This window comes from Ahaetulla prasina, chromosome 1 (assembly GCF_028640845.1).
Source record: "Ahaetulla prasina isolate Xishuangbanna chromosome 1, ASM2864084v1, whole genome shotgun sequence".
Taxonomy (NCBI): Eukaryota; Metazoa; Chordata; class Lepidosauria; order Squamata; family Colubridae; genus Ahaetulla; species Ahaetulla prasina.
The window spans coordinates 29,563,195-29,588,437 of record NC_080539.1 but is presented as its reverse complement, the minus strand read 5'-3'; the positions used below and the strand labels follow the sequence as shown (position 1 = coordinate 29,588,437).

The 25,243-nt window shown below is 44.3% G+C and overlaps 1 protein-coding gene across 1 annotated transcript in view; it reads left to right on the top strand.

Annotated features, from left to right (window-relative positions):
• The window catches only part of CAD (carbamoyl-phosphate synthetase 2, aspartate transcarbamylase, and dihydroorotase), a 47,987-nt gene extending 25,718 nt beyond the window's left edge, over positions 1-22,269 (top strand). Inside the window, exons 18-44 of the mRNA XM_058164657.1 lie at positions 612-858; positions 1,842-1,940; positions 3,474-3,698; positions 4,139-4,321; positions 4,581-4,799; positions 5,592-5,759; positions 6,359-6,541; positions 6,953-7,057; positions 8,073-8,324; positions 8,516-8,597; positions 12,320-12,486; positions 13,125-13,289; positions 13,541-13,672; positions 13,900-14,101; positions 14,326-14,516; positions 15,150-15,290; positions 15,576-15,662; positions 15,817-15,958; positions 16,081-16,125; positions 17,088-17,242; positions 17,356-17,430; positions 17,521-17,733; positions 18,535-18,660; positions 18,751-18,906; positions 19,005-19,106; positions 20,281-20,375; positions 20,795-22,269. Of these exons, the coding sequence (XP_058020640.1) occupies positions 612-858; positions 1,842-1,940; positions 3,474-3,698; positions 4,139-4,321; positions 4,581-4,799; positions 5,592-5,759; positions 6,359-6,541; positions 6,953-7,057; positions 8,073-8,324; positions 8,516-8,597; positions 12,320-12,486; positions 13,125-13,289; positions 13,541-13,672; positions 13,900-14,101; positions 14,326-14,516; positions 15,150-15,290; positions 15,576-15,662; positions 15,817-15,958; positions 16,081-16,125; positions 17,088-17,242; positions 17,356-17,430; positions 17,521-17,733; positions 18,535-18,660; positions 18,751-18,906; positions 19,005-19,106; positions 20,281-20,375; positions 20,795-20,897 (4,060 nt within the window). The 3' untranslated portion in view covers positions 20,898-22,269. The remainder of the gene's footprint in view (positions 1-611; positions 859-1,841; positions 1,941-3,473; positions 3,699-4,138; positions 4,322-4,580; positions 4,800-5,591; positions 5,760-6,358; positions 6,542-6,952; positions 7,058-8,072; positions 8,325-8,515; positions 8,598-12,319; positions 12,487-13,124; positions 13,290-13,540; positions 13,673-13,899; positions 14,102-14,325; positions 14,517-15,149; positions 15,291-15,575; positions 15,663-15,816; positions 15,959-16,080; positions 16,126-17,087; positions 17,243-17,355; positions 17,431-17,520; positions 17,734-18,534; positions 18,661-18,750; positions 18,907-19,004; positions 19,107-20,280; positions 20,376-20,794) is intronic.
• Positions 22,270-25,243: the final 2,974 nt, after the last annotated feature.

Genomic DNA, 25,243 nt, shown 5'->3' with positions numbered 1-25,243 from the left:
GGGCGGGATATAAATGCAAATTAAAAAAAAAAAAACATCTGTCAGTTGGAGCCAGTACTCTGACTCAACATAAGACAGCTATTTTATTTTGTTATTTTGATTTATTTTAAACATTTATATGGCCACTCATCTTTCAGCCAATTCTGGATGGCTCCCAATCAGAGACAAAAAAACACATAAAATCATGTTAAAACTATAAAACTAAACAAATTACAGGTAGTCCTCAACTTACAACAGTTCATTTAATGACCAAAGTTACATCACTGAAAAAGTGACGTATGACCATTTTTTTACCCTTATGAGCATTGCAGCATGGTCATACGATCAAAATTCAGATGCTTGGCAACTAACTCATATTTATGACATTTGCAGTGTCCTGGAGTCATATGATCCCCTTTGCGACCATCTGACAGGCAAAGTCAATGGGGAAATCGGTTTCACTTAACAACCATGTTACTAATTCAATAACTGCAGTGATTCACTTAACAGCTCTGGCAAGAAAGGTCATAAAATGGGGCAAACTCATAAATCTTGGGCTCAATTGTGGTCATAAGTCAAAGACTACCTGTAAAACACTATAACATTAAAAACAAAAGCCTTTTTTGTTTCAGCACGGAACTGGCAGTGAGGAAGATGCGCCATGACCTGAAGATTTTACCAGTGGTGAAACAGATTGATACGGTGGCTGCAGAATGGCCAGCCCAGACCAACTATCTGTATCTCAGCTACAATGGCACCGAGCATGACCTGGCTTTTCTTGAACCACATGTCATGGTCATCGGTTCTGGTGTCTACCGTATTGGCAGCAGTGTGGAATTTGACTGGTGTGCTGTTGGGTGCATCCAGGAGCTGCGCAAGGTGAATGCTTGGATGCTTCTTCAAAGGCATTTCCTAGCCATGTTAGGAGTTTTCCGTGTTAGCTTTTTAACACAGAGAGTGTCATGCCCCAGTCTGAATCTGAGATGGAAGACGAACAGCTGACAGAGAACAAGAGAGTGGCTGTGTTGGCTGTGGAGGAAACAGGGGAAGGGCAAAGTCAAGCTGGGCAGAGCAGGGGAGAGGTAGAACAAGGGAGAGGATGTTCAGATGGAGACCAAGGCCCACACACACCCCATCCTAGGGCATGCAGGGAAGAACGCAGAGAGCAACATGGGTTGTGTGGCTTATGAGGAAGGAAAGGACCCCAATTCCCTTCAAAAGGCACACCTGGGGATGGAGTTTAAAGGAGAGGCAGTTGGGAGGGGCGTTTGTCAGGACAAACGCTGAATTAATCTGGTGTTGAGAGTTGTGGCCTGCATTCCTGGCATTCCCTCCTGACTGTTTGAATTACTGCTGTGCTACTGTGTACCTATCTTGTCTTGCTGGGATTATTCTTCCCGTCCGGGATTTATTATCTTGCCCTGCTGGAGTGACTGATTGCAGTCATTCTGTTTACGGCATTGGGACAGAAGTATCTTCAGGTTTGTGGGAGAGCTTTTCTCCAGGCCGTGCCAATAAAGGGATTCATTCTGGTTCTTTGGCTGTGTTGCCTTCGTGCCACCACAGAGGGCTTTCAGTTCCTCCTTATGCCTTTCTCCTCTGCTATTCACAATCATTGCATCACTCTTCTCTAAATGGGTGATAGGATGTCTGGTACTGGAGTATTTCATGCAATCAACATCCAAATGACTGCAAGAAGTATCAGCTTCAGATAACCCTTCTGAAGTAATGGCTGGTCACTGAATATACCTGCAAATTTCTGGATTGCTAATCACCTGTTGAGTCCCAAAACTATAATTAGGCAGATGTTGCTACAGGTGTGAGTTCGGGAGATATAAGCTCCATGTGCTTTTCTCCAACAGATGGGCTACAAAACCATTATGGTGAACTACAACCCTGAGACCGTAAGCACAGACTACGACATGTGTGACCGGCTCTATTTCGATGAAATGTCCTTTGAGGTGGGTCCTATATGGTTCGGCTGCTGCTGCACTAAGATTTGGTTTTTAAAAAGGGAATGACTCTTGGCATGGGGATGATAATCAAAAGTTTGTTTTCAGCTCTCTATTTTGAAATAGAAGTCACGGCAGTGTCTACTAAACTATAAGGGAACTCTAGGATGAACTGGTCTCTTCTTGACAGCATTGAGTTTTAAGCTCTGGATATTTAAGAGATGTTCTAGGAATCTTAATCTATGGCAGGTCTGTGAAACTGGCAGCCAGCAGGCTGGATGTGTCGCGTGCAGGCCACGCCCACCTGCATGCTCCACAAAGGCAAAAAAGTCATGATACGTCATGATACATCACATGATGCGATCGAGTTTGATGTGGTCTAGGGCCTTTAATGCTGGTCATGAAAGATTCTAGCAGCACATCTCAAATCAGTGAATTCTGAGCCTGCTGCTGTCGGGTGGAGGGGGGTGGAACAGTGGAAATAAAGTCATTTACTTCAGATATTACTCACATGGCCATTTCTTTCCTTGAGGATAGCACTTATGTCTCCATTCCCACAGATGTTTCCACAAGTACACCAGCATTTTTCTTACACCTGTCCTCTTTTTAGACAAGCAGTTTACGACCACAAAAAGGATCAGACTCTGCTCAGGGCCTCAAAATAATAAGGTTCAAGAAGAAAGAGGAGGATAGTCTTCAAGGCAAGGAAGCAATGGTCTGCAGTGCATTGACAATCAACTGCATTTCCTGAAGGGCCACTTTGAGGTCCTTGAGTTTTTTCCTGAACGGAATTTTTTTTTTAACAATAGGCCCAGCATTATTTTTTTTTATTTTTTTTTTATAAAAAAGTTTTATTTTTACAATCATGTCAAACAACTCATTCAATGTACAGTTATATACAATTAGTCGGGCTTGCCCAGTCACCACCACCCCATAGGCCCAGCATTATTGTGACTAATGAATGAATCAATATATACCAAGTGTCAGCTGAAGCTCAGGGAGCTCTTTACATCTGGCAGGGAGAGGCAAGGCAAGCTTCCTCTAACCATTCCTCCCCTTGTTGTGGTCTTCCTGGGAAGCAGATGCAGTCTTTTATCCTTGCAGGCCTCTGTTCTTTGGCCAATAAATAGGATCAACGCGTGTTGCCTTCCAAGTTATTTATAAGCTGCCACTTGGGGCAACTTTCCTTCAGGCAGAATATAATAAAAGCAGAAACCAAGTTGGTGCCCATTTAAAGTCCACAGTAGAGTCAGAACCAGAAAGTTTTTTTTCCCCCTTGGCAGTAACTCCATTATTGCTACCACCAGACTGAGTGTGTGTCATTAGCTATGATTGATTAATTTAAATGGAGTATTGCAGCAAACAGATAGAATAAGGGAGACAGCAGTTGTCTCTTTATTTGGTTGCCACAAGAAAAAAGTATCTGGAGCTGAAGCAAAGATACGTTGGGAGGGGGAAGAACCTGACCTCAACTCTAGGAAGTATCATATGGCATCCGCTTTTTTCCTACCATTCTTCCCCATTCTCAATTTTGCTCTTCAGGTGGTGATGGATATCTATGAGCTGGAGAACCCTGAGGGTGTAATTCTGTCCATGGGGGGCCAGCTTCCCAATAATATTGCCATGGCCTTACACCGGCAGCAGTGCCGGATCCTGGGCACTTCCCCTGAAGCCATTGACTCCGCTGAGAACCGCTTCAAGTTCTCCCGTCTTCTGGATACCATCAATATCAGCCAGCCCCTCTGGAAGGAGCTCTCAGACATGGAGGTAAATAGAAGGTGCTACAACTAAAGAGAGTGAGTGGGTGGGAATAGGGGGGAAACCCCAAAGTGAGACCACCATCAGCTAGGTCTCTTTCAATTTATACCATGTCAAGTCAAGGAGCTCTAGAGCTGGTTTTGTCACGGCAAGTACATGAGGAAGTATAGTCAATTCCCAGTGTCACCCCCTTTGGAAGTTTTATTTTTTTTCTAATTGCTAAATGTAATGAACTGCAGACTGGCATTTTAGGGTAAGAGAGGAAATTAAAGTCCATTTGTCATTGGGACTAACCTGTTTGGACATTTTAGGGAAGAGAGGATGTGGACGATTTGATGCTGGGAATTACTGTTACATCCTGGGAAATTGGCAAAAGAAACAAAGATGGGACCGAAGGGCTGTTGCTCCAGATATAGCCTTTGTAACCCTTTGATATCTCTCCTCTGCAGTCAGCCAAGCAGTTCTGCTGCAAGGTGGGATATCCTTGCGTGGTGCGTCCTTCCTATGTGCTTAGCGGTGCGGCCATGAATGTGGCTTACACGGATAACGACCTGGAGAGGTTCCTTAGCAACGCTGTTGCTGTTTCCAAGGAGCAGCCTGTGGTTATCTCCAAGTTCATCCAAGAGGCCAAGGTAGGCAGGGCTGATGGGTGGGTTTTGTGTGTCACTTTGGAGAATGGGACGGGCTCAACTGATCAAAACAAGCACAGGACTGTTGCAGAAGGTCACCCTTGAAAGTAGTCCCATGGTGTTCAACCCAGGGGCTTACGATTTGTGTGCTCAGAAAAATCACAAAAGGGGACGCCCTGCTTTCTTTGACATTCAGGAAGACAGGCACGAGGGAGGCGTTATTGACAGGGTGTTTGAAGCTCTTGTACTTGCCTCCCAACAGGAGATAGATGTCGATGCTGTGGCCTGTGATGGACAAGTGGTGGCCGTTGCCATTTCCGAGCATGTGGAGAATGCTGGTGTACATTCAGGGGATGCCACACTAGTGACGCCCCCACAGGACATTACACCCAAGACCCTGGAGCGGATCAAGGCGATTGTGCATGCCATTGGACAGGAACTGCAGGTCACAGGACCCTTCAACCTCCAACTCATTGCCAAGGTAATCTAGGAAGTGGAAGCAAGAAGTCAGTCTAGCAGTCATGAATAGATTTCTCTGCTCTAGTGTGCACACATGCTGTCTGTGTGTTTGACTTTCGATTGTGGCCTGTCGGCCGCCAGCCCCTCCAGCAGCCAAATCAGAGGAGGAGGAGGTGTGAGAGTCAGGGTCAGCATCAAGGCAACCTGAGAGCTCCCAGGGGAAAGAGGAAATGCAGCTGGCAGAGAGAGAGCAGAGGCGGAGCCTGGGCTGTCCATCAGCCCTCAGATGGAGGGTCAACGACCCCAAGTCTGGAAGTGGCTGATGAGGAAGAGGAGGAACAGCTGGGTCCAGTTCCTGATGTGCAGAGGAGAGGAGAGCAATGGAAATCTGCGGGCCGATCCTTGGGACGGAAGAGCCACCACTGTTAGCAAAGCCCCACCCTAGTTCTGGGGATAAAAGGCAAGGGGTGGAGATGAATAGATGTGGCAGACAACTATTCATCTCCTGGCTGGACAGACTTTTTAGCCTGCGATGAGGGAGAAACTTTTTGCCAGGGCTCCTGATAAAGGAACCTTTGAGTTAACTTCAGAGGGTTTGTCGTGTTTGCGGAGCTGGGTCAGAACACTTTTCTTTATTAATTGAACAATAACAGAGATTGATCTTACTTAATTGAGAGGTACTGTATACCTCCTAATGTCAATGTGAAAAATGCGATGTAGATCAGAGTCTCTAGTATAATTTGGAGCTAACACCCTCTTAATCGTGGCTGGTGCTCCATGAGCCGTCCTGCCAACCTGCTTCTCTTTCCTGCAGCATGACCAGCTGAAGGTGATTGAATGCAATGTGCGAGTTTCTCGATCCTTTCCGTTTGTCTCCAAGACGCTGGGTGTTGACCTAGTAGCTTTGGCCACGCAAGTGATCATGGGAGAAGAGGTGGAGTCGGTTGGACTCATGACAGGCACAGGCATTGTTGGTGTCAAGGTAAGTAGTTGAATAGCTTAATAGAGGGAATCACATTCACATACAGTAGACAGTGAAGATTTGAGCCCTAATATACCTTTTCCAGAGGGAAGCGGTGACTCATTGGCTAAGACGCTGAGCTTTTCAGTAAAAAAATTGGCAGTTCAGTGGTTCGAATCCCTAGTGCCGCGTTACAGGGTGAGCCCCCATTACCTGTCCCAGCTTCTGCCAACCTAGCAGTTCAAAAGCATGTAAAAATGCAAGTAGAAAAATAGGGACCACCTTTGGTGGGAAGGTAACAGCATTCCGTGCGCCTTTGGCATTTAGTCACACTGGCCACATGACCACGGAGACATCTTCAGACAGCGCTGGCTCTTCGGCTTTGAAACGGAGGTGAGCGCCGCCCCCTAGAGTCAGGAACGACTAGCACATATGTGCAAGGGGAACATTTACCTGTATCTTTAAGCAGCTGACTAGCTTAATAGAGGGAATCACATTCACATACAGTAGATAGTGAAGATTTCAGCCCTGAAATACCTTTTCTATGCTTCTTAGAACAGTCACAGCTTGGGATATGAATGACTTGACCTTTAATTTTGTTCTCTTGTTTTCTTACTCAGGTGCCCCAGTTTTCATTCTCACGACTGGCAGGTGCCGATGTGGTGCTGGGGGTAGAGATGACCAGCACAGGTGAGGTGGCCTGCTTTGGGGAGAATCGTTGTGAGGCCTACCTGAAAGCCATGCTGAGCACTGGCTTCAAGATTCCCAAGAAGAACATCCTGCTAACTATTGGGAGTTACAAGGTCAGTTGGGTGGAAAGGGTGATGACTTTGCCAGGAGGAAAAGCAGAATAGTCCTGTTGGTGTCACCAACTCAAAGCCTATTTTTCAGGTTAAACGTTCCTATTTTAAATGCCCCACTATCTATGCTTTTGTTGTAATAGCAGAACAACAAATGTTTCTTACCAAGTTTTCATTGTTCAACCCTTCTAGATTATTTTGAGGTTTGCTTTAAGGGTTTGTATAGAATGAAAAATAACCCAAGTATTCTTGTTGTAATAAATGTTGGTAAGATTGGATTTCGGGAACAGGATTTCGGGAGTGGAGATTGCAGGAATGGGAAGGATTGGGGAAGGTGGCTTATAGTAAAAGCAGATATGTTTATGATGTGTCTGAACAGGTGTGCCTAGCCTCTTTACTACACATCTCTTTTAGAACAAGAGTGAGTTGCTGTCTACAGTGCGTACCCTGGAAGGCTTAGGCTATAATCTCTATGCCAGTCTGGGCACTGCTGATTTTTATACAGAGCATGGCATTAAGGTAGGTACAAGGATGGTCATGACACAACATGGTATCTCTTCTACAAAGGCAGGTTAATTAGGTTAGTAATTAGCCTAAAAATTATTAATTAATTAATCTTTGAAACCAGAGTTGTTCTGAAGTTGGGTGACCTAGAAATATGATAAATAAATACATTCCCAGAATGCTGGTTGGGAATTCTGGAAGTATGTTTATTTTTTTACAATATTTGTAGACTGCCCTAGTTGTAAGTCTCTGGGCAGCATACAATAAGGCAAGCAAATAAAACAAGCAAACAAGCAAACAGGAATACCGAAATGGAACAAAACTTGCATACAAGGTGGAATGCCTACATTAAACAGGTCATTTAAGACCAAACACACAGTGGAAGGAAAAGCAAGATTGCTACATGTACCTCACAGGGAAGCATATCCATCCCATAGTATATAGGCAGTTTCAGAGAAGGCCTGTTGCCTCATGTAGGTTCTGTGTATTTCCCAAGAAGGAGAAATTTTCAGTAGACCTTTTGTGATGTTCAGTCTGGATGGGCAGAATTGACCTTGACAAGGTGATTCTGATGTAACCCAGTGTTACGTATTGTCAGCCCCACTAGATAGACCAGACCACGAAATCATCTCCACAAAAAGGCTAAAACTACTTTTATTGAGATCAGTTAAAATAAAATAACAGACTCTTATAAGATTCTATGCTGAATGTCCTCCTTCTCATAGTGTAATGAATTGGGAGATGGTTGAGTTGCTTCCAAATGTTATGTGAACATTCTGCCCTTAAAAATGCTTTAGCCCCCTTTGTCTAAGCAATTTTGCATGTTCTTCCAGCCTAATTCACTTTTGCACTTCAGAGCCATCATTATATAACTTATGGAATGTGTGACTCACAAAAGTGTGTCTGATGACCCCGTCTCTATTTTGCAATTGTTTGGGCTAATCTGCCAAGACCATGACTGGCATTCTGCATTGTCTTGAGTGTCTTGTATCCTGATGGCTAAAGGGCTCGCTGCTTCTTTTTGTGGCAGGTGATGGCTGTGGATTGGCATTTTGAAGAGGCAGATGGCAATGAAATGCCATGCAAGGAGAACCAGCAGCGCAGCATTTTGGATTATTTGGCTGAAAATCACTTCGATTTAGTGATCAATCTGTCGATGCGCAACTCGGGCGGAAGGAGGCTGTCTTCATTTGTCACGAAGGGCTACCGAACACGACGGCTGGCAGTTGACTACTCGGTGCCCCTCATCATAGACATCAAGTGCACCAAGCTTTTTGTTGAGGTTTGTGAAGGGTGGCAATGACCAAATGAATTGGAGAGGGATTGGGCAGTGATGAAGAGAAGCATGGGATCCAGCTTCAGAAGAATGCTCAGATCTCCAGTCTGCATTGTGTGTATGTTGGATGGGGGATGTCTTTTGCTATGCTGAGAGATTGAGTCCTTCTCTTTTTCTCTGTTTCTGTTCTCCATTAGGCTCTTGGGCAAATTGGAGGGCCCCCTCCGTTGAAGATGCATGTGGACTGTATGACATCACAGAAACTCATCCGCTTGCCAGGTAGATCAAATTTGGAGCACCTGCATAGAGGGAAGATTTATCTAGAGAAAAGAATGCAGTTAGCTGGTCTAACTTGATCTTGATCTTTTTAGAAAGGCTCACTTATTCAATTTGGAGCCCTGCGAGGTAGGATTTGTTCCTTTGCCAACCCTTGAGAACCGGAGTGGAGAGCAAGGCTATTACAAAAAAGATTCCTGAGTCCAAGGAGAGGGGATAGGTGACAAAATAGCTATGAGCTATTTAATATGGCTTAATATGACTAATTGCAATAAATATTACTGATGAGAGTCTAAGACAGTGATGGCTAATCTTTTTGCCGTCATGTGCCAAAAGCGGGGAGAGCACATGGGGTCGCGCATGTGCATGCCGACACTCATAATTCAATGGGCTCTGCCCCCTGCGCATGCACGCACGACCCCCCCTACACTCCCCCCGCTTTTGGCATGCGATGGCACGGTGGGCCCATTTTTCGCCCTCCCCAGGCTCCAGAGGCTTTCTTGGAGCCTGAGGAGGGTGAAAATGGCTTTCCCCACACACACCTCGGAGGCCCTCTGGAGGCTGGAAATGGCCCATTCCCCAACTTCCAAAGGGCCCAAAAATCAGCTGGCCGGCACACACATGCACACTGGAGCTGAGCTAGGGCAACACTCGCATGCCCACAGATATGGCTCCAGGGTCCACCTGTGGCATGCGTGCCATAGGTTTGCCATCACGGGTCTAAGAGATTTTGTTGACTTCAAGATTAACAATGTAGTTAAACCATGTAAAGTCGGGGATCTGTGATTTATAGCTTTGTCCAGGTCCAGAGCTTGATAGACAAGAAAACTGAACTTGCTACCAGCGGTCATCTATTTACGATCACAATTGTATCTGCAATTTTGATAAGTCATTGCGATCATGAGTCGAATCACCATGTGACCAGACTCATTTTTACAGCAGTTTTTACAATGATTTTAAAGTAAGTCATCACAGTCCACCAATAAAGGAGAATATTTGTAGCTCAGGGTTGAAATGAGGGATCCATGGTGCTCTCGGAGCTTGTGTGTTTTCTTGCTGATGTTTCATTACCCAAACTAGGAAACATCATCAGTGCTAGAAAGGAGTCCTTACTAGCACTGATGATATTTCCTAATTTGGGTAATGAAACCTTTTGTCATGTCCCACTCCTCCTCTGACGGCCGGGTCTGGGAAGTCTGTATCAAGCATGGCCATGAAGCCTCTGCAGCTTTGCCAAATTCCTGTCAGAGTTCTCAGGGCAGGCAGGAATCCAAGGTGTGACGTCAGCAACCAGATGAGACTTTGCTTGACTCAAGGAATGCCAAAAAGCAGATCTTTTATATAGGCCATGGGGTGTGGCTCCATGACTCAGCACTTATCCAGGCCTGCCCCTCCCTTCCTTTTGCTGACGTCGCCTCTCCATTCTCTGGAAGTGGGGATCCGTCCACTGTGTCTTTCCGTCCTCCTGCTCTGCTGCCGGCACTTCTAACACGTGGCTGGCTTCGTGCTCACACGCTGTAGGAAGGAGGTCAAGCTCATTCTGTCCGGGCATGGTGCCAGGGCTGGAGGCTGGAGGCATGCCAGGCCATTATTCTTCACTATCAGCCTCTGGCTCAGATAGCAGGAGATGGGAGGGGCCCGGCTGAGGAGAGGAGGGCGGGCGAGGCACAACACCTTTGCAAGAATACAAGCAAGCTGAAAGAGCACCAAGGACCCCTCACCACAATCATTAAGCAAACCACATTAAACCAGCTTTCATGCCTAAGATGGGACTAGAACTCAGTTTCCTCATTTCTAGCTTGGTGCCTTCACCACTGGACATACTGGTTTACCCACTGACTGCGGATGCAGTTTATCACAGTTTTTCCATTGACTGTGGGTTGAGTTCATTTATTACACGGGAAATTCCTGTTTTAGAGATTGACTGAAAACAACCACATTTTCCCCTATTCAAAGGTATGAATGAGCTCAGAGGAGTTAAACAGAAAATGATTTTCCTAGTTGTTGAAAGTGTAAGAATTTAATTTGCTCAACTTTATTTTTATTTATTTATTTGTATCCCACCTTTATTATTTGTACAAATAACTCAAGGTGGGGAACTTAGCCAACATACCTTTCTTTTCTTATTTTCCCTATAACGAGCTGGTGAGGTGTATTGGGCTGGGAGAGAGTGACTGGCGCAAAATCACCCAGCTGACTTTCATTGCAAAGGCGGGACTTTGAACTCACAGTCTCCCACTTTCTATTCTGGCACCTTAATCACTAGACCAAACTGGCTCTCTTAATCCTTGAGAGCTGCAGAGTATTCCTTTTTGGTCCTTAGGGCACCATAATCAATTTTGGCTTCAGGCTGGGTACACCAGAGTTCTGACAGGTACGGTTGAACCAGGAGCAGAAATTTTGAGTAGTTCGGAGAACCGGCAAATTCCACCTCTGGCTGGCCCCAGAGTGGGGTGGGAATGGAGATTTTGCAATATCCTTCCCTCAGGAGTGGGGAGGAAATTTTGCAGTATCCTTCCCTTGCCACGCCCACCAAGCCACGACCACTGGGGTACACCTATACTGTGGACATGAGATATACAGAAACTACACACTTCACATGAACTTCAGCAGTCACACTATGTGTGTAGGGATATACAAGCAGCAGCCCAGTACATGCATTTTCAGGGGTGAACCTTAATAAAAGTGACACCTCTAGGTTCACATTTACAGTGTTCTGTAGTAAACACCTGGGTTTGTACAATAGGCTAGATTTGGCTTAAAATGAAATTGACTGTTTTTTAATTCAGTGTACTACTGGAACCCAGCGTATTGCATGTTAAGATGTAACATCGTTTATTATTATTACTTGTCTGTGAACATAGCTGTTGTGCTCTAAAGCACACACATTGTGCAAAGGAGTTTAACTTTATCCTCAGGTTTGCCATCTGTTCTGTTTCCCTCCCCCCAATACTCCCAGTAAAGAGTCAGTCAGAGGCCTCCTTTTCTGATTTATTTACATATATAGATGTCCTGGCCACGTCTACCCACGGGCCTGCCAAGTTTCTGGAGATACCGAGGAAATTACAGATAAGGCCAGAATTACTCACGAATATATTCTTCCCTCCATTGATACAGTTTGCCCGCGCAAATTCATTGCTTTGTCCAAGACAAAAAACCAGGAAGTCCCGCCTCCTATTTATAGTCTCTGCAGATGTCACTTGGCTTTATCCCAACGCTGCTTCTGCTGCGCGCGCCGGTCACGTCTGCACAGTCTTGCATCACTCCAAAACTGTTCTTGGGGCGTTGCCAAATCAGAAGAAGGCTCTGGAGAATCAGGCCTTGCCGGCCCCTCCTCCTCCCTTTGAGTGGGTGCCAGGGAGAGAGAGGGCTCAAGAGAAGCAGGGCTTGCCAGGTCTTCTCCCTCACTTTCTGAATCATCCAAGTCCAGGAGTCCGGGTCCAGGACCCTGGGTCACAACACCATCTTTTGTTAAAAGGGGTCTGAAATAGACCTGCCTTGCATCCGCATGGTTTCCTGTGAGCATAATAACACTCCCTTTTTATGACCTTTAATTCCCTTAATTCAGAGTAGAGTTGGGACAACTGGATGGATGCCCATTTACTGGCCGGATGCCCTTCCTGATGTCACACGGAGTTTGCAGCTTTGAGCACAATACCACTGTGTGATCAAAAACAAGGACAGTCCTTTCCCCCCGCTGATTTCTCCTCTTTCTCTTCCTTCAGGTCTAATAGATATCCATGTGCACTTGAGAGAACCAGGAGCCACCCATAAAGAAGACTTCAAATCTGGTACGGCTGCTGCTCTAGCTGGTGGCATCACGATGGTTTGTGCCATGCCAAACACCTCACCTGCTATCACTGATGCGAGTTCTTTTGCCCTAGTGCAGAAGGTAAGGGCTGCCCAGATTATGACTAATGGGGGCAAGGGAAGGATCAGACTTGTTGATAGTGGTGTCCAAAGTAGCAAAAGATTTCCGAAGAAAGATATCTGGCCCTTTATTACTTGTCTTTTGCATTAGGAGAGATTGTTCAATGTGCACATTGCTGCTACTTCTGATGTCCTTTTTGATAAATTAGCGGGATATTACCAATTCAGTTTGTAATCAAATGGAAAGGCAATACCAGTCAAGAAAATAATTTCATTGCTACAAGTGGAATTAATTATTAAAATCATGTTGCCTAAACCATCTAGAAGAAAGTTGTCTTTACCATGATATAGGAGACTTAACCTGTAGTCCTATTAAAACTAGCAAAACTTCAGCATGGAAATGTTTAATGCATTTCTCAGCAAGCATTTCAAATTATGGTCTGATTGTTGCCTGGACTAATGGTTTGTTGTTGTTGTTACGCATTTTGTTATGTATGTGTTTATTGAATGCTCTTCTGGTCAAGATGAAGCTGTTCTGAGTTTGGCAATTCTCAGCTTGGTATACGATAAGAGCAGCTAATCAAAATGTTAAAAAGGAGAGTAAACTTGTCACACGTTTTGAGACTGACTTTTTCTTTTTCCATCCTTGCCTACCTCTAGTTGGCTGAGGCTGGAGCCCGCTGTGATTTTGCACTGTATGTTGGAGCTTCATCTGACAATGCTGGTTCTCTGGGGCCAGTGGCTGGAGCTGCTGCTGGTCTAAAGATGTACCTGAATGACACTTTCTCTGACCTCAAGATGGACAATGTTTCTCTCTGGATGGAGGTGTGTTTTATTTTCTTCAATCTCTTGTGCTTTGTTTCCTTAGCAAGCAAGGGGAAATTGTGTTGATGTGGAAGATTTTATTGTCTTCCCTTACTGCAGCCTTGAAATAGAATTTCTACTATCCCATCTGCCAATATTTCAATAATTTAATGGGTGGGCTATTAGAAGGCATGCAAACGATCTCTGGCCTATGTTAGTGCATATTTATCCGCTGTATTTAATCTTTCTTTGATCTTTCCAAACCACTCCAGCACTTTGAAAAGTGGCCCAAGCACCTTCCAATTGTAGCACACGCTGAGAAACAGACGGTGGCAGCCATTTTGATGGTGGCACAGCTATACCAGCGTCCTGTCCACATCTGCCATGTGGCCCTCAAGGAAGAGGTATGTAATTTTTGCGAAAAAGCTTAAAGGATAAGGGTGTAAGTTTAGGGAAGGTCCATGAACCAAAAACAAGGAAGTCTCCCTTAAGATTTTTCTTCTTCCGACCAAATAGAGCCTAATCTCTGATATGACTAGCAAATGACTTGCAAGACTTCCTGTATTTTTATTAAAATCCTTGATATGAATCTGGATGAAAATTCCGGGGGTAACATTTCATCTCTTCACAGATCCTGATCATCAAAGCAGCAAAGCAGAAGGGCATTGAGGTGACCTGTGAGGTGGTTCCCCATCACCTCTTTCTCTGCCAGGAAGATCTGAGGCGTATTGGGGAAGGCCGGGGTCAGGTGCGCCCCATGTTGGGCACTCGCGAAGACATGGAGGCTCTTTGGGACAACCTGGACACCATTGACTGCTTTGCTACAGACCATGGTAAATGTGGCTTTAGTTTAGATTGCTGGAAAGCTTCAGCATCAGGACATGTCCAAAAATGGTTTCAATCGTTGATAGCCCCATCCTCTTATTTCTGAGAGTTCAGAAGAACGTGTGGGACTAGAAGCAGGGAAGGCAAGCCTGCCTATTATACCCAGTACCGGTTGGCACAGATGCAATATGAAAGCTTTTCCTTTGCCATATCTTTCCTTTTCTCCTTCCAGCTCCACACACATTAGAGGAGAAGCTTGGAAAGGAACCTCCCCCGGGCTTCCCAGGTCTGGAGACTATGCTGCCTCTGTTGCTTACAGCAGTTTCTGAAGGGCGCCTCACCGTGGAAGACATTGTCAAGCGCCTATATGATAATCCTCGGCGCATATTTGGACTCCCTGTGCAGGAAGACACATACATTGAGGTGAGGCTGTTGTTGCAGGAGAAGGGTCTTGAGCAGGGGTGGGCTTCGAAAATTTCAACAACGGGTTCTCTGCCCAGTTGCTGGGTGGGCGTGGCCATGGTGGGTGTGGCCTCTTGTACCACAGCGGGGGCCGTTTTCCTCTTCCCCAGGCTCTGGAGGCTTTCCTCAAGCCTCTGGAAGGGCGAAAACTGCCTCCTCCGGGCTCTGGAGGCCCCCATTTCTGGTCTTCCGGAACTTCCGGGAGGCCTGTTTCCCCACATCCCCGAGTCTCCACGCAGGCCCTGCACTTACCTCATATCCGAAACGGGCTGCGTGGAGACTCCTGGAAGGAGAGGGGCAGGATGGGAGGGGTCAGCCAGAGGTGGGATTTGAAGATTCTCCAAACCAGCCATTATGTTAGCTATGAGTTCTACCAAACCCAGGCGAACCCGTAGCAGCCCACCCCTGGTCTTGAGGAGAGAATCTAAGAGCCCTTTCCAAACTGAAATCCTTGCCTTAACTCTGTTTTGTCAGAAAAACTGTTGCTAGAAAGCTTCCTTTGGCCACAAAGCCATGACTGCTTACTCAATGGCATAGCCCTCTCACCATCAATACCAGCAGCTGATCTTTCTAAGTTGTTATATCTTCTGGCAGGTGGATCTGGAGCAGGAGTGGCTGGTACCAACCCATACAGCTTTCAGCAAATCCCAGTGGACACCTTTTGAAGGGATGCGAGTGAAGGGGACTGTACGTCGTGTTATTCTCCGTGGAGAAGTGGCTTATATTGACGGCCAGGTAAATACAAAGCAGCGAAGGAAGGAGTTTGGGAAAAAAAATTTCCCTTTATCTGGTTAAAGGAATCCTCTATGGCAGGGGTCTCCAACCTTGGCAACGTTAAGACTTGTGGACTTCAACTCCCAGAATTCTTTGCTGGCTGAGGAACTCTGGGATTGAAGTCCACAAGTCATAAAGCTGCCAAGGTTGGAGACCCCTGCTCTATGGACCTTTTGGCTACCTCCTTTTTATGAAGTTTTGATGCCAAAGGGGTTAGGACTGATTTGAGCGTTTTGTGTTGTATAGGTTCTCGTATCCCCAGGTTATGGGCAGGATGTGCGAAAGTGGCCATGCTCAGTATCTCTCCCAGCACCAGCCAAAGAGATCCTGAAGGTAGGTACTGGAACTCAACCAAGAAGGGACAAAGGAGGAGGATGCTTGGGAATAGATGGATAAATGGATAAAGGTAAAAAATTTGGGAGATGCTGTTAGTGAAAAGGGAAGTTATTCCCTAAATTTTTGTTGCTCAGTTCCTCTTATCTTGCAGACACCTGAGCGTCCTCATACCACTGTGCAGACAGAGAACTTTCGTGGCCGTGCATCTAGTCCTCGGCGAGCTGCTCCAGTGGGAGAAGCTCGATTCTACTTGGCCCCCCGCATCCATCGTGCTTCAGATCCTGGGCTGCCAGGTGATGGATGAAAGGGTACCTGGAATGGATTCCTTTCTGGGGCAGGTGTTTAGGGAAGGAGGGCTGAGCCATGGCAAGCTGTCTCTATTAGTCCGTAATTCTTGTCCCCTTCCTTTGACCAGCTGATGATCTCAGAGAAAGAGCTATCAAAAAAGCACCTGAGCCAGGTGAGTTCTTCTTTCCCCAGATTCAGATTGCTGCTATACTCTCTCTGTGTGATTTAATTTTCAAATCTGGTTTTTTATTCTAAGTAGCCTTATGGAAAAGAGCTTCTTGTTTAAATTCAGTCTCTTACAGCCTTTCTCCATGGGCCAAGTTTGTTGAAGGAGAAATGGGGAGGGACAAAATTGGTTGCTATAGTTAACAAGACCAGAAAGGGATTCCACTTTGGATTTTATATCAGATGGGACTCGGAAGCAGGGAGGCCAAGGTATTAAGGGCCAATGGCATTACTTTTTTTTTAAACATAGTAAGTTATGTATTATTCTTGCAACATTGCATATCAACTAATGAGAGACAAGTTAGTTCAAAACCATTGATTTACTAGAGATCTTCTATAAACTTAGAACAATCTTAATCCTGGCTCAGTTAAAACAACTTTATTCCTCTTCTTATGAAGCCAATCCATTAAATGTATCCCATTGTCTACTATCTCATTTGACAAAGATAGTTTAGCCACCATGATCAAATTTCAAAATTGACATTTTAATTTTTAAATAATATTTCAGGTTTGATTATTTCTTATACTTTGCTTGTTGCATCAGTTAATTGAGCCTAATCTGAATATAGGCAAAACATTCTGCCTTTTTAAAAGTTCAGGTTCCAAAGAGTTCTGCTGGTGTTCGTCCTATTGCCAAAAAATTTCTTCCAAACTTTTCCTCTCCATTTTTTGGCTGGAGACCTGTGCCCATGTAGGGTTTGGGCAAACAGTCGCTTCTATCCTGGTTACTCTAATAAATGATAATAGCTTAGAATTTAGTCTTGCAAGGTTATGGAAGGAAAGAATTAGAGGAACAACCCCAAAAGCAGAGCAGGATAAGAAAAAGGCAAAAGAGAGACAGACAGATCCCTTACATCTTCTCTTCCATATTCCGCTTGAAGTACTGATCTTTTTTTTTTATCCCTTCAGACTTGTCCATGGTCCAGGATGGCCCATTATACCTTGTTGGCCCATTACCCAAACAGGCATCTCTTCAGAGTCTGCCACATCCTCAAACCTCACCATTACTCCATCCTCTTGTGGGGCAACATATACTGTCAGTCAAACAGTTCACAAAGGGCCAGGTATTTGCATACTAGATTTTTTTCTTCCTACATTCTGGTATCTGTGCTCATGGAATTCCTGTACTCAAATTCCTAAGCTGCTTCTCCACAACGTGCTCCTGTTTTTTGTGCAGATGTCTCACTTGTTTAATGTCGCACACAATCTGCGCATGCTGGTGCAAAAAGAGCGTAGTCTTGACATCCTCAAGGTGAGGAAACAATTGAATTGGGACAAGGAGAATGAGGTTTGGGGAGGGCAGGAAAAACAGCAATACTAAACCAGAGCTACTTTTGCACAGGGGAAGGTGATGGCCTCCATGTTTTACGAGGCAAGCACACGTACCAGCAGCTCATTTTCTGCAGCCATGTACCGTCTGGGTGGCTCTGTGCTCCCCTTTTCCGAGGCCACCTCATCCTGCCAAAAGGGAGAATCTCTGGCAGACTCGGTCCAGACCATGACCTGCTATGCTGACGTCGTTGTTCTGAGGCACCCCCAGCCAGGTGCAGTGGAGGTAAAGATGGGCAAGGGATTAAAGAAGAGGTTGCATGATGAAGAAGTGATGGTGGGTTATGTTCATGGCATGGTACAAATTCAGAGAAACTTGCAATGCTATCTCCCCTTCCCTTTCTCACCTGGGATTTTTTTTTTCTTAGCTTTTAAATGGATGCCTCAGAAATCCATGACCAATTTTATTGATTGTAAATTCAAGCATCTGGTTCTCAAGATGCCTGCTGTAGAAACTGTTCTCTTTTTTTACTTCTCTGGATTGCTTGATCTCACCTTCTGGCTTCCAATAAATCCTCTGATCTGTGAGCAGCAAGGATCTATTTCTCTGTTTCTCTGGATTGTGCTAAATATAAATATAGTTTTTTCCTCTGATACAATTCATACACTATAGTCATAGGGAAAACATGGTTCTGTCAACTGCATCCATTATCTGGTCTCCGTGGACTATGGTCTCACCCAAATCATTAAAATTATGATAGTGGCAAAGAAAGGAGAAGCTTGACCTGCTGAATATAGCTGGGTGTGGGTGGGAATTTAGGTAGCATGACCAAAATATGGAGACCTGAGGTTGGGTCTAAAAGTACTAGTGCACAACAAACACCATCTGTGACTTTAGGGAGATGATTCCAGACAGTTTGAGTTTAGCTTCCCAGAAGAAAATATTTGGGAATCATTGAGACAGATTTGCCAGTTTCTGATTAAGAACAGTTTACATGGAAGCCACAAAGGGTTTATGAAGTGACTGAATAAAGAAATGAGTCAGATACTCACTTTAACGGCTTCTTCCTCTCCCATTTGATACCAGCTGGCTGCCAAACATTGCCGCAAACCTGTGATCAATGCAGGAGATGGAGTTGGAGAACACCCCACTCAAGGTCTGCTGGACATCTTCACAATCCGTGAAGAGTTGGGTACTGTCAATGGCATGACGGTAAGGAAAGTTGCAGGCTTATTTCCAATATTTTTGTCTGCATGCTTACTTTCCACAGGAAACCTCATGATCTTCTTCGCTCTTTTCCAGATCACCATGGTGGGAGACCTGAAGCACGGGCGCACAGTCCACTCTCTCGCCCGTCTTCTGACCTTGTACCGTGTCAGCTTGCGTTATGTCACTCCACCCAACCTGCGCATGCCCCCTGATATCTTCGACTTCGTAGCCTCCAAGGGAATCAAGCAGGTGAAGATGGGAAGGGGGGAGTTTATCATCATGGGTTCTTGGTTCCATTGCTTGGACCTTGATGTTGACTGCTTCCTTCTTATGCTCTTCTTTCTCAGGAGGAGTTTGAGAACATTGAAGAGGCTCTACCAGACACGGATGTTCTTTACATGACTCGCATCCAGAAGGAGCGCTTTGCTTCAGTCCAGGAATATGAGATGGTAGGTGAAAGCACCCAGATGAACTGTCCTCCAAGTCATGACACCAAATGGCTAGATTCACACATTGCCCTTAGTCCTGGTTTATTTCAGCATTCATTTCTTGAACAAGCTATAATTAAATAGCTCCCAGAATTATTTTCTGAACCTTAGAAAATAACTCTATATGTATATGTCTGTTGTCCCAACCACCAGTGCAAGATGCTATGTTTCCCCTCACCATCAGATTAAATTCTAGTAGAAGAGAAAGAAAGAGAAGATTCTGTTCTTGCCCTTTTATTAAGAAAAATACCCTGCTTTCTAGCTAAGAACACACATGTTGGATTCACATAACATACTAGGCTAATTTAGTTTATTTATTTATTTATTTTATTTATTCGAATTTTTATACCGCCCTATCTCCCAAAGGACTCAGGGTGGTGTACAGCCATATAAAACATAAGAATAATACAAATAAAAACAACAATTAAAAAACTTATTAATTAGGCCGAAATTAAAATATCACTAAAATAGTATAAAACCCCATTAAAACTAAATTTAAAACTAAAAACCCTAGGCTAGCCCTGCGCAAATAAATAGATGTGTCTTAAGCTCGCGGCGGAAGGTTCGGAGGTCGGGAAGTTGGTGCAGCCCTGGGGGAAGCTCGTTCCAGAGGGTGGGAGCCCCCACAGAGAAAGCCCTTCCTCTGGGTGTCACCAGTCGGCACTGCCTGGCGGACGGCACCCTAAGGAGTCCCTCTCTGTGAGAGCGTACAGGTTGGTGGGAGGCAATCGGTGGCAGTAGGCGGTCCCGTAAGTAACCCGGCCCTATGCCATGGAGCACTTTAAAGATAGTGACCAAAACCTTGAAGCGCACCCGAAAGGCCACAGGTAGCCAGTGCAGTCTTACTATGTTGTTTCCGACATCATTTATTTGTCTGAAAATTGCCTAGTTTATATGTCAGTTTGGCAAATCCTGGGCATGGTCACTTCAGTGGGTTGAATCCATGTTTTCTTGAGGGCTCAAAATGTGGAATCTCTAGTTAAATTGATTTTCTGGATCCTGACTACTTGGAGCAACACAAGGGCTGAGTATTTTGAAACTACCTGAAAATTGGCATTGCAGAAATGGGCAGTTTCCCTGAGCATGGGATAGAGCCGCTAACAACCAAGAACTCATCCAAGTCTTTTCTCTCTAGTGTTTTGGGCAGTTTATCTTGACACCGCATATCATGACCCGGGCCAAGAAGAAGATGGTGGTGATGCATCCAATGCCCCGCGTCAATGAAATCAGGTGCGAAGGAGCTAATCCTACCTCAGCTCATTTATGTTCTCCTGGAATACAAAATATGCTACACTTGGGTAAGACTTTCTTCCAGGTGTTTTCCACCCAGCCTGTATGCACAAAAGGCTCAATCCTTGATGCTGGGGGAATGGTAAGCAGCAGCTCACATCTGTCTCCATCTGGAAAGTAGAACAAAATGTTACTTCTGGTCAAGTTAAAACTCCTGGGTTGTTAAGGTTGTTATGGACATCAAAACTCTTAGTTCAGAAAGTTCTATCAAAAAACAAGCACTTCTGTTTGATCAAACTACCATTCTTATTGAATAAAGCAATGGTCTCTCTTACGAGATTATGCATGGGAGGAGAGGGAAAGCTTCTGTAAATTTGGCGATGGTGAGTGATAATCCTTATCTTGGCATCTCTTTCTAGTGTGGAGGTGGATTCGGATCCCCGTGCAGCCTACTTCCGGCAGGCAGAGAACGGCATGTATATCCGCATGGCACTCTTGGCCACCGTGCTTGGTCGGTACTGATCCTTGTCTATTGCAGCCCAGACTGGACATGAAAAGGGATTACATTTTGGTCCCTCGGTCAGCTGTCTCACCTCATATGCAAGTTGATACTATTTGACTGGGCTTATGCTCACTTTGTGCTACCAAAGACCAAATAATACTCTTGGTGGGATAGGCTTTCTGCCAAGGACATCAGGAGTGATAGAGCAAAAATCAGGAGCTCAGGAAAGGTAGCTTACTTCTTTCTTTCTCTTCAGTTCTTGTCTTCCACAGTCCTGTTTCTGGAATTTGTGCTAGGGAGATGCTTTGTCCAATACAATTCCTCATTCTCTAGTTCTACTTTTATTCGGTCCGCGTTCTCTCAAATTGCTGCTCCTCTCATTTGGATCCTATCCATTAGGCGAAAGGAGGGGGAGGGCTATTTGTTTGTCAGTGGCTATGCAGAATACCACTACAATTGTTTTTCCAAGGCTGAGAAAGCAGTCTTGGCTATCATGTGAGCATTCTTCTCATCTGTGAACCAAACTGACGCCTTCGGGATTTTTTTAAAGAAAAATTAAAGTATTGAATACAACCTGTGCTGATTGCTTGTATATTGGGGGGACTATTCAAAAAGAAATTGAATACATGTCCTACTGCAAATCAATGAAAGGAGAAGTAATCCTTTCATACCCAGAGAGACTCTTGCAGAGAAAGGCAGGCAGGCAGGTAGGTAGGTAAGCATTGCTGGATGGATAGCAGCACATTGGATCCCTGAAGGGCAAACAGAATATAGCCTTACCTTATAAGTAGAAAAAGAGAAGAATCATAATTGATGACTCACTGATGCAGGAAGGAAATGTATTACTAATTGATTCATTAGATGCAGTCATATGCTGTTTTCCAAATAGTAACTCAAAGTGGTATACAAGCACTCTCTCCTCTCTTTTCTCCCCACAATAACTATTGTACCATATGGGATAGGTAGAGCAAATACTTGGCCCAAGGTTACCCATTGAGTCCCTGTGCTAAGGAAACACAGCATGGTGACAAAACTCACTGGTTCATAAGGTGTGCTGTTTTAACCAAGAACAGGTATCAAGGGTGTGACAGTTTTCAAGATTTATCAAGTCCATTGATGATTATAAACCCATCCTGCTAACATATATGAATACATGATACTACATGAAAAAAGTTAAAACTGTATAGATTTTAACCATCTTGGAAGGAAGTTCAAAACCTTGGGGGCTCAGCTGGTACCTATCCTTCAATCCATAGGGGAAGGAAAAGAAGAATACTGCAAGTCAATAATTCATGATGTTAATGGAAAGATTTAACTTTTGGGTCCCTGGTCTGAGTTAATTAGATGAAAGATTGCTGGGAACGAGAATCATATAGCTAGTTTGGCTAGGAAAGACATTTCTGAGAATTTACTTAATATTGTAACACTAGGCCAGGGGTCTGCAAACTTGGCTCTTTTAAGACTTGTGGACTTCAACGCCCAGAGTTCCTCAGCCAGCTTTGCTTTGCTTTGCTGGCTGAGGAGCTCTGGGAGTTGAAGTCCACAAGTCTTAAAAGAGCCAAGTTTGCAGACCCCTGCACTAGGCAATTTAAATCACAACAAATACAATGCTTAATCTGAATACTTCTATAAGATTATGGTAACGATTCTTTTGAAAAATTAAAAAGGTGATCAAAGTTGAAATTTTTCAATAACAAGATTGTTTAATTTAGGGAAAAAATGCTAATTTCAGATGACCTTTCTGAGCAATAACTATTATTTCATTGTTTCTAAACAACCCATCAACTGAATTGTAGCTATATTCTCCACATATTCCTCTAAGCCATGTTCATAAACGAATCAGGAGTTTCAGAAGAAGATTTAGTGATGGCAACAGTGCAATAGGAATTATATACTTTTTCTACAAGCATCCTTTAAGGATGTGGACTTCAATTCCCAGAATTCCTCAGCCATCTTATAGTTACCAAGATTGAGAAAGACTGCTTTATAGGAACATATTTCCCATTATTTATCAAGGAATTTTATTTGTTTTTATATATTTGCCCAAAGTCATCCAGCTGGCTTGCATGCCTAAGCCAGGACTAGAACACATAGCCTTCTGGTTTCTAGCTTGGTGCCTTAAACACTAGATCAAATTGATCAAAAATCCTAGTGGTTCTTGGTTGGTTGCACCAACAGCTAGATAAGAAACAGTAATTTCATTCTATCTGGGTTTGAGTAAGTCTAATCTTGATAAAAGACAACTGAGAATATATTTAAAATAGCTGAAAGGATGTTGCATTCCAGATGATGGACACAAAATGGCTTTCTGGTACAGCAAGGGAGGTTCTAATGGATTTTTTCTTCTAAGAAAACTTGTACAGAGCAATCTGACAGAAACCATTAAAGATGTGGTGGGTGCCTCTTTATTGGGATGTGCTTAGGCAGAAGAGAGCGAGCCATCTTTTGGGGCACTTTAAATTTAGGTTCCTTTAATGGATTGAATAGTTTAAAGCAGGGGTGAAATGTAAAATTTGTTAACTACTGGTTCTGTGGGCGTGGGTTGGTGGGGGGATAATGTGACTGGGTGGGCGTGGCCACCTTTTTTTACTTTTAAAAGCATTTTTTCTACCACCTCTTCTGCTGAAGAGGTTGTAAAAGATGCTTTTAAAAGCCTGTGATGTTCAGGCAACTCAACTGGGATCACCAGAGGAAAAAACGCTTTTAAAGGGTTCTGACGATCCCAGCTGAGTTGCCTGATTGCCACAACCCTTTAAAAGCATTTTTTCTACCACCTCTTCAGCTGAAGAGGTAAAAAAATGCTTTTAAAAGGTTCTGATGATCCCAGCTGAGCCTGCGATCATCAGAGGCTTTTTTTTTTACTTTTAAAATCATTTTTTCCGCTGAAGAAAAAATGCTTTTAAAAGTAAAAAAAAAACCTCTGAAGATCACGTGGCTCAGCTGGGCATGGGGGGGGCAGGGATTTTTGCTACAGGTTCTCCGAACTACCCGGGTTGTGCCATCAGGCGATCCGGTCCGAACCGGGAGCATTTCACCCCTGGTTTAAAGTGCCTATTCCAACCCTTGATTCTACCCATTTCACACTAGAAATGCAGCAGTTAACTTTAATTGTTATGCAGACAATAGTGCTTTTGCTTAAGGCTAGTACTCTTGGGTTGGGTATTCCTTGGTTCATCAGAGTCTGCAAGGGAACCAAGTAGTTCTGTCACTTCTATGCAATTGCATCTGCCAAGCTGTTAATACCGGTAGTACGAGTGAGGACTCCCTTCTTACTGTTCTACTCCAGCATTGTCTGTTTAATCACCTATAGTGTCTTCATGCATAGCTGTTCTAGGATATAACCAGGGGTGAAATCCAGCAGGTTCTAACAGGTTCTGGAGAACCGGTATTGGAAATTTTGTGTAATTTGGAGAACCAGCAAATACCACCTCTGGCTGGCCCCCATGTGGGGTGGGAATGGAGATTTTGCAATATCCTTCTGCCATGCACACCAAGCCTCGCCCACAGAACCAGTAGGGAAAAAAATTTGATTTTACCCCTGGATATAACTCTTGCCCACTGGAAAAGTAACAGCAAGGTACAAGGCCCAGTCTATACTACCTGTTTTTATAAACACCCGGGGACTAAAAGTGCTTTTGAATCTCAAAGCAAATTTTAAAACATGTATCAATAATTGACCAAGGGAAGGGGAACCCAGATATTTGGTTCAGCTGGAAACATCCCACACCTCTGTGCATGTGAAGGACAGGCTCTGGTCATGTTTTGGTGCTTTTAAAATACTATCAGCTTAAGCCAATTTGCTGGACACCTGCCTTCTTATGTAACAAAAAGTACAGGTAGTCCTTGACTTACAAGAGTTCATTTAGTGACCATTCAAAGTTTCAACGGCACAGAAAAAAAAGTGACCTATGACCGTTTTCACACTTACCACCTTTCCAGCATCCCCATGATCATGTGATCAAAATTCAAATGCTTGGCAATTGACTCATACTTATGATGAATCCCAAAGTCATGGGATCCCCTTTTGCAACCTTTTGACAAGCAAAGTCAATGGAGATGCCAGATTCATTTAACAACCATGTAACTCAGGGGTCTCCAAACTTGGCCCTTTGAAGAGTGGTGGACTTCAACTCCCAGAATTCCCCAGCCAGCAACTTGCTCATATTTATAGCTCATGCTGGCTGGGGAATTCTGGGAGTTGAAGTCCACCACTCTTCAAGGGGCCAAGTTTGGACACCCCTGATGTAACTTATCAACTGTGGTGATTAGCTTAACAACTGTGGCAAGAAAGGTGATAAAATGGGACAAAACTCAACAAATGTCTCAATAGAAATGTCGGGCTCAATTGTCATAAGTCAAGAACCGC